The 8,663-nt window shown below is 37.7% G+C and overlaps 1 protein-coding gene across 1 annotated transcript in view; it reads left to right on the top strand.

Moving 5' to 3' along the window:
• Fnip1 (folliculin interacting protein 1) overlaps nt 1-8,663 on the top strand; it is a 141,769-nt gene that overhangs the window by 119,403 nt on the left and 13,703 nt on the right. The window contains exons 13-15 of the mRNA XM_004629439.2: nt 184-353; nt 3,170-4,580; nt 6,465-6,633. Of these exons, the coding sequence (XP_004629496.1) occupies nt 184-353; nt 3,170-4,580; nt 6,465-6,633 (1,750 nt within the window). The remainder of the gene's footprint in view (nt 1-183; nt 354-3,169; nt 4,581-6,464; nt 6,634-8,663) is intronic.

Below are 8,663 nucleotides of genomic sequence, written 5' to 3'. Positions count from 1 at the left end.
GCTTAGCTTGTTCCAAGTAGGTGCTTTAGACCACTGAGCCATCTCTCCAGCCCCTTCCCTCTCTTTTTTTATGTCATTTGATCACATGAAAGTATATACTGTCTATACTTAACTATGGTAAAATATTTTGCATAGGATTTTATAAATGTAGGTTGGAATTTGATAGGATGTGTTTATTTTCAGATTCTTGCCAGCTCTTATTACTGCAGTTCTGACCAATCATCTTGCCTGGGTTCCAACAGTCATGCCAAATGGACAACCACCTATAAAAATATTTTTAGAAAAGCATTCCTCTCAGAGTGTAGACATGTTGGCAAAAACTCATCCATATAACCCACTTTGGGCCCAACTTGGTACGTAGTCTATAAACTTATGTATTACACTCAATCTTTTGTGTAACTGTTCAGAATTTTTGCAGAAATTTTCTGTTAGCCCCTTCATTCTCAAGCCTCTCTCCCATACTCATCCTTTCTTGTCTGCTAAATTGTTGTGTCATCTTATGCCTAAAAGCAGTGTATATGGCCAGAGAACTGCAGGTAGAACAGGAGTCGGGCACTGAGAGCTGGCGTGCTAGTAACTTCACAGTGTTTTTTGTTTTCATTCTTTATATGCTTTGCTCAGATGGACTGAAGCGGCTTAATACTCACCTGTGATTGCTAGAACAAATATAATTAAGACAAAAGCAGTTTGTTGAAGTTTCTATTCTGTTTTTTGTTCACAAAGTTGTTTTGGGAAATGCTCATTGTTTAGTACTAGACTCCACTAAATAAATTAGTAGCAGAGGAGAAAGCAGGAGAATGATAAATTCTGGGTATTAGGAGACATAGTGCTTAAGAGGAAAGGCTATGAAATTGTATGTACTACATTTGAGTCATACTTTTTTTTGGTGAGAGGACAAGTTCTCCAGGTGTCCTTGAATTCACTGTGTCCCAAGCTGGCCTTGAAATGGAGATCTTCTGTCCTCAGGCTTCTGAGTAGTTTTCGTATACTCAGAAGATAAACAATGGAGGATAAATAATGGATAGGCCATACTTTTAAGAGATATGAAAATTAAGTGATACAATATCCATAAAGTACTTAGGATAGCATATGATAAATATAGTTATTCTTTCTCCTTCAGTTTACATTTGGTGATGGACAAAGAATTAGATGAAAACACTACAGTGACCTAGTAGAAACTTGCTATAGTTTGCTGTAGTGATTGAGTGTGCCGCATAGCTTGTCAACTCCTGTAACAAACCAACCTGCATTCATTCAGCATAATTAAGAATTACCTGTGTTGTATGTATTAGTAGTTCATTTCTTTTTAATGCTGAGTAGTATTTTGCATGCATCAACTTTTTAAGTCAAATAATTATTTTCAATTCTACAGTATTTTTTGCATACATAATATATTTATAGTTCTGTGGAAAGAGTACTGGTGGATATAACCATGAATGCTTTGGTTTTGCCCTCAAGATGCTGACAGTCTGTGCAGGGTATGGTGGTGCATCCCTATAATGCCAGTGCTCAAGGCCAGCTTAAACTGCACAGTGAGACTCAAAACAACAAAAAAAATTGACAGTTAATTACCATATGTAATGTATAGCCAGACTATAAGGATAATTCAGGGAGGAAATATAAGAAAAATTAAAAGTTCAGTGAGAATTCAGGAAGGGGAACTTACCTTTGTAAAAGTCACCATACTTGGCTGAGAATCTTTGAGCTAACAGGGAGGGGGATGGTATCTCCCACGAGTAAAAAGAGCACAGGTGTTGCAGCAGGGCATGGTAGTGCTCACCTGTCAGACACTTCTATTCAGGGTGCTGAAGTAGAAGGATCACAAGTTCCAGGCCTGTTCAGGCAATTTAGGGAGACCTTGTCTCAAAATTTATAGAGGACTATCATCTGAATGTGATGGCTCATGCCTGTAAGCCCATACTCTAGGAGGCTGAGGCAGGAGGATTGAGCTGCATCATAGTGAGACCTTGTCTCAGAAAGACTTAATTAAAAAGCATGGGTTATAATCCAGTGTGAAGGCCCTGGGTTCATTGTGCAGTACTGCAAAAAACTAAACCCAATACACTGGGATATAGCCAAGTGGTAGAGAACTTAACTAGCATACATATGGCCCGGTGTTCAATCCCAAGTACTCTCCCCACCAAGAAAATCATATTTCAGTGGTACAGTTAAGTGAAGCTTTGCTTGAAGTAAAGGTGAAGTAGAGTAACTGTAAGAAGATAAAATTTGAAGGGTAAAGTAGGATCAGTCTTGAAGGATTCATTTGCCATTTTAAAGTAGTTCCAACTTACTTGCTAATTATAATTTTAAGATTGGCTTGAGATAGTACCATTGTGATATTTGAGCCACTGTCATAGCTAGAGGAAAAAGTTACTACAATACTGTGTATAACATATATTTATTTAGACCTATTTATGTTTACTTCTTTACAAAGCATGGTGTTTTGTTTGTTTGTTTTTTGGTGGAACCAGGGGTGGAACTCAGGCCCTTGTGCTTGTCAGGCAAGTGCTTATTCTACTGAGCTTTCTCCCCAGTCCCAAGCATAGGGTTTTATAATGTAAAAATGGAGATATTTAGATATGTATACTGGCAACTAGCAAAAATTGAGTTGTATTAATGGCTGTTATGTTAATGGTTTTGTACTCTCCAGTTTTGTTGTTTCGTGCTCAAATTGTGGGTTTAATCTGAGCAGTAGCATAACTAAAGTAGTGAGTGGTGGGTGCACCTCCTCCAGCTGTGCTCCTTGCTTCCATTAGTCCCTCCCTATTCTTGCCCACCAGCAAACATTGTGCTTTTCCTTTTCTACATTAGTCATAGCTATAGAAGCCTATGTATGTATTTAGTATTTCTGGCAATACTTTTTTACCCAGAGAAAACTGAATGGCACTTGGCACAGAGAATATCCCTGGTAAATGTAATTGCTAAAACCTCTTTGGATTTAGAACAACAGCAACTCTTTAAAGAATAAGATAGAAAATCACCACTCTTTTCTCTGGTTAAAACCATTCATCTTATCATATTGTCCTGAATAATCAGTCATGTGTTAAAGAACAAAGAATAAAACCTGAACTAATCTTCATACTGTAAGAGCAGGTTTCTCATAATGGAAAATAGCCTGCTTAGCTGTGTGAAGAAAGGATGTGTCCATTAACTGGTTGTTCTATTGCAGGAGATTTGTATGGCGCTATTGGCTCTCCTGTACGGTTAGCAAGAACTGTAGTGGTTGGCAAACGACAAGATATGGTCCAGAGGCTGCTTTATTTTCTTACTTATTTCATAAGATGCTCTGAACTTCAAGAAACTCATCTTTTAGAAAATGGAGAAGATGAAGCCATTGTTATGCCAGGCACAGTGATTACAACCACTTTAGAGAAAGGTGAAATCGAGGAATCCGAGTATGTCCTTATCACAATGCATAGAAACAAAAGCAGTTTGCTCTTTAAGGAGTCTGAAGAGACAAAAGCTCCTCATTGTAACTGTAAATACTGCAGTCATCCACTTCTTGGGCAGAATACAGAGAATGTGTCCCAACAAGAGAAAGATGATATTCAAAACAATTCTAAAGCTTTGCTAGGAATTTCAGATGAATGCCGAATGATTTCTCCTGACTGCCAAGAAGAAAATGTTGTTGATATTAAACAGTATAAATTAAGAACTTGTCTTGACACCAAGTTAGAGACTGTTGTTTGCACAGGATCTGCTCCAGTAGATAAGCACACATTGTCAGAAACAGGCTCAGAGCCAACAGAGGAAACATGGCAGGGTAAGGAACTGCTGGATTCAGATGACCGCACAGACCAGGCAATGAGAGCCACAGGAACAGTTGTGGGAAAAAAACCTCCAGATAAGATTGTGCCTGGTGTATTTTCTTGTGATGTAAGCCAGACAAAGGTTACTTTCCTCATTGGAGATTCTATGTCACCTGATTCCGATACTGAACTTAGGAGTCAGGCAGTGGTGGATCAGATAACCAAGCATCACAGCAAACCTTTGAAAGAGGACAGAGGGGCTGTAAATATGCATCAGGAACCTACACATACAACTGAGGACCAACCTGGAGAGTCTGATGGACAGAACACGGTTTCTGGAGAGACCCCTGAACTTCCCTGTTGGAATCATTCAGACCTAGAGAGCATAAGCTTATTTGATGAATATTTTAATGATGATTCAATTGAAACAAGGACTATTGATGATGTTCCAATTAAAATAAGTACAGACAGTAAAGAACACTGCTGTATGTTAGAGTTTTCAAAAAGATTGTGTACAAAAAGTAACAAACAGAACAATGAACTTTGTAAATGTGTAGAAACTATTCACCAAGATTCATGTAAAAACTGTTTTCCTCCGCAAGATCAAAGAGGTAGATACTCCATTCTTGTCCCCCATGGGGACAAAGAGAGTGCAGAGAAGAAAACTGCTGTAGGAACTGAGTGGGACATTCCAAGAAATGAAAGTTCAGATAGTGCCCTTGGAGATAGCGAAAGTGAAGATACAGGTCATGATATGACCAGACAAGTCAGCAGTTACTATGGAGGAGAGCAAGAAGATTGGGCCGAAGAAGATGAGATTCCCTTTCCTGGGTAAGTAGTAAGTTTTCACATTATGATAGGCCCTATCTAAATATCTACTATTGTTTAGCTATTCTCTGAAGATTGCTAGTAACATGATACTAAAAAAGAGGTCATTGTCTTGGCAAAATGTATATTACTATATGGTCTCAGTAATGGGAAGAAATAAAGTCAAAGCCCAGAAATCATTCAGTAAGTACTTTGTGAAAAGCCACAGATAAGAGTTAAAGGACTTTGTTGACACGTACAATATTGTGTACTACTTAAAGAGTTTTGAAGGCATTTTGGAGTGAATTGTGCTTCCAAAATAGACCTGTGTCAATCCTGGCAGTTAGGGAGAGGTAGCCCGAGAAGGTAGGAAGTAGCTGTTATAGGATTGGCCAAGACTAAGTAAAATGAAAACAAGGAGAGCTGGGGATATGGCTGAGCTTCATAGTGCCTGCCTCGCAAGTATGAGGTCCTGAATTTGATTCATGGTAAAAAAAAAAAAAAAAAGAAAAGAAAAAGAAAGGGGCCGGGGAGATGGCTCCGTGGAATAAGCGCTTCCCTGGCAAGCACAAGGGCATGAGTTCAATCCCCGGTTCCACCAAAAAAACAAACAAAAAAAAAAAAAAAAGAAAAAGAAAACAAGGAGGCCAGGTGTGGTTGCACAGATTTGTAGTCCTAGCACTTGGGAGAGTGAGATAGGTGGATCTCTGTGTGTTTGATGCTATCTATCCTGGGCTGCATAGTGAGTTCTGAGCCAGCTTCAACTAAACCTTGTCTCCCAAAAGAAAGGAAAGGAAAGAGAAGTATGTACTCCATGTCAAATATGTAGTGTGATCAAAATACACAGTTAATGTTGAGTTTTTAGATACTGCCATAAGGCCCTTTAGGATCCTTCTCATCTCAGGCATACTTATCTCATCATTCTTTCACTTTTAAGGAAGTTCTGGAAGTTCTTTAGGGAGTGTCTTTTGAAGCATGATAAAAACAGTACAGTGAATGCTGCTGCCAAGTACCATCCAATAGAAGGGCAAGCTCCTAAAGACAGTATAGTGTGTCATCATCCACCTTATGCACCAGATCTGGTACCATACAACTTTTGGCTCTCCCCCGAAGTCCAAATAATCATGAAAGGTAGTATTTTCAATTGGTTGAGGACTCTGAGGCAGCCGTAACAGCACAATTAAAGATATTCATGGAAGGAAACTTTAGAAAGTGACAAGAATAATGGGATGTGTTTGAAATGAGTATTTTGAGGGGCATCAATGACACTTTGTCTTTTATTATAATAAATTTTTAAAAATTTAAAACATTGGGGCTGGTGAGATGGCTCAGTGGTCTAAAGCACCTACTTAGAAAAAGCTAAGCTAAGCAAAGCACAGGGACCGCGGTTCGATCCCCCAGCACCACATGCCAGCCAGCCCTGCCCCCTGGTGGGCTGAGCTGGCCACACACACACTAAGTAAACAAATAAAAAAAAATTTTTTTTTTTTTAAATTTAAAACATTACCATGTTTTTTGATCACAGCTTATATAAGAAAAATCTATGGTTTACAAATGTTATACATCTAGATTTAGACTTGTAACAGTTTTAGCTACTTTGTTATGGAGGATGATTTTCATAATCTGAATGTGTTAGAGATATGTTATAAACAAAAGGGACAGCTCCCCTAAAGTTTTTGATTCATGCTCATTTCATTACAGAGTTATTTATTAAGCTTTTTTGTCCAGCCAAGAGGTGATCTGTTTGAGCATTTGATCCAGTTTTTATTTAAGGATGATTTTACTCTGTTTTGTCGAAAATAGTAATGGAATTGTAAATATAAATTAGTGTAGTTCAAAAAGATTTTTAACTGGTAAAATGTGTTTATTACTACTTACATTTGTCTATCTTGGAAATCTTCCTTGCAGGTCAAAGCTAATTGAAGTGAGTGCTGTTCAGCCCAACATTGCCAACTTTGGGAGGTCCTTGCTAGGTGGCTACTGCTCATCTTATGTTCCTGACTTTGTTCTTCAAGGAATTGGGAATGATGAGAGACTCCGTCAGTGCCTGGTAGCAGATTTGTCTCATGCTGTACAGGTGACTGTCTCTGTTCTCAAATTTATTTAGGATGAAGTCTATCAGGGACCAATCAGATAGCTCAGCGGACTAAAGCGCCTGCTTAGGCAGGCACAGGGACCAGGGTTCAGTCCCTGGCATGCTGTGCTGGCCTCACCCCCCGGGCTTGCTGAGATGTCAATTGAGACTGGGTGTGGTGGTGCACACTTATAATCCCAGCGCTTGGGAGTCTAAAAACAGGAAAATCACTATGCGTCCAATCTGTGTAGTCAGACCTTATAGACCCTTTACTAAATATATATATATATATTTTTTTTAAAAAAAAGAATGAAGTCTGTCAACCAGCCAAACCCTGAATTACCTTGTATTTTGATGATACGTGACTATGTAGCAGAATCATTGTGCTCAGAATACATCCTTCTATGTATTGCACCTATATGTTTGTACCTATCACTGAAAGAAAGTGTGGAGCTTTAGGAATCTATCAAAATGAAAATCTGAAATACAAAAAGTACTTTATATATTAATTTTAAGTTCACTGAAAAATTGGAAATAATCATGTTTGTGAACATGATTATTTTCTTAGTTTTCTCTTCAGATTTATTGCTTTTATAAAAATATACTTGTTTTTATATATTAATCTTATCCTGTGAATTTTGTGGACTATTATTCTGTTTGTAATGTAGAATTATTATGGTTTTCTATACAAATATATGTCATCAATGAACAGTTCTATATATTTCTTTCCATCTTGGTGCCTTTGTCTCTGTCCTTTTCTTTTATTCTTTAGTTCTTCATTTCTTTTGGGTTTTGTTTCTGTAAGGCTTTTTTGTTTTGGCTTATTTTTTGCTTTTTACCCTATTACACTATGTAGAAACTTCAGTACAATGTAGCTTGGGAATAATGGCAGTACATAACATTGTCTCGTTCTTAGGAAAATCATTGAATGGTTTATTAAGTGTATTTATGGTTACCTTTTATGGTTGATAAATTGTGTCAGCTTGAGAAATTCAGAAGTTTTTAACTTAGCAGGGGGCCAGGGTCTTTACTTGGTAAACACCTTGAGCTTGTTGGAGAAGAGAGGAAAGAGATGGTGTGGGTGGATAACAGGCATAGGATATAAGGGAGGGAAATAGGCTTGCTTTCTCCCTTTTTGCTCTTGTTGCTTTTGGTGTCTTCTGCCACCTTGAACTGTTACCCCTGTACCATGCCACCCTGCCCTGAAACCAGCACCTTACGGACTGAAGCCTTCATAAACTGTGAGTTAGTAAAGCTCTTCTGAGTGTCAGATATTTTGTCTGAGCAATGAGAAAAAAGTAACTAAGAGAGCACCTTTTTAGATAGAAGAAGTTTACTTCTGTGTATATTATCGTCTTTAAGGGTTTTTGTTTTGTTTTTTGGTACGGGGAATTGAACTCAAGACTTTGTACTTGTCAGACAGGTGCTTGTGCAATGAGCTACATCCCAGACCCTATTTTAATTTTGGTTTGCACTCACCATTTGAACCATGAATAGGTATGGGATTTTTTTTCAAGTGCTTTTTCTTTTGGTCTGGTGAGATGATCTTTGTCAGTGTTACGGATTATGGTGATTGATTTTCAGAAAGCAAATCGTTGTTTTCCTAGGGAGACTTCGCAGTAGATGATGGTATATAATCATTTTTATATACAGTATTTTTTGTGTGTGAATACTGAGGTTTGTTTCACATTAAATTACATCTGATATTTTTATTTGACCTGGCATTTTTATTTTTGAAGACAGAATTGTTAAGTTGCCTAGGCTAAACTCAAACTTGATATCCTTCCTGCCTCAGCCTTTCAGAAAGTTAAGCTCAAAAACATACACTACTATGCCACTGAACTATCCCCAACCCTATGCTTAACTTTTTTTTTTTACACATCAGTTATTTTATTTTAAAGAAAAAAAAAAATAAAAACAATGGTACAAAATCTCAAAACAAGATTTTAGGAGAGTAACAATGGTTAGTACATTGTGTATTGTTACTGCCAAAGTAGTTTCTCATATTACAAGATATAGGCAAGAAATAATAA

This window comes from Octodon degus, unplaced genomic scaffold (genome assembly GCF_000260255.1).
Source record: "Octodon degus isolate 3935 unplaced genomic scaffold, OctDeg1.0 scaffold00029, whole genome shotgun sequence".
In the NCBI taxonomy this organism is placed as follows: Eukaryota; Metazoa; Chordata; class Mammalia; order Rodentia; family Octodontidae; genus Octodon; species Octodon degus.
The sequence above is the reverse complement of the archived record's forward strand: the minus strand, read 5'-3'. Positions and strand labels throughout refer to the sequence as shown.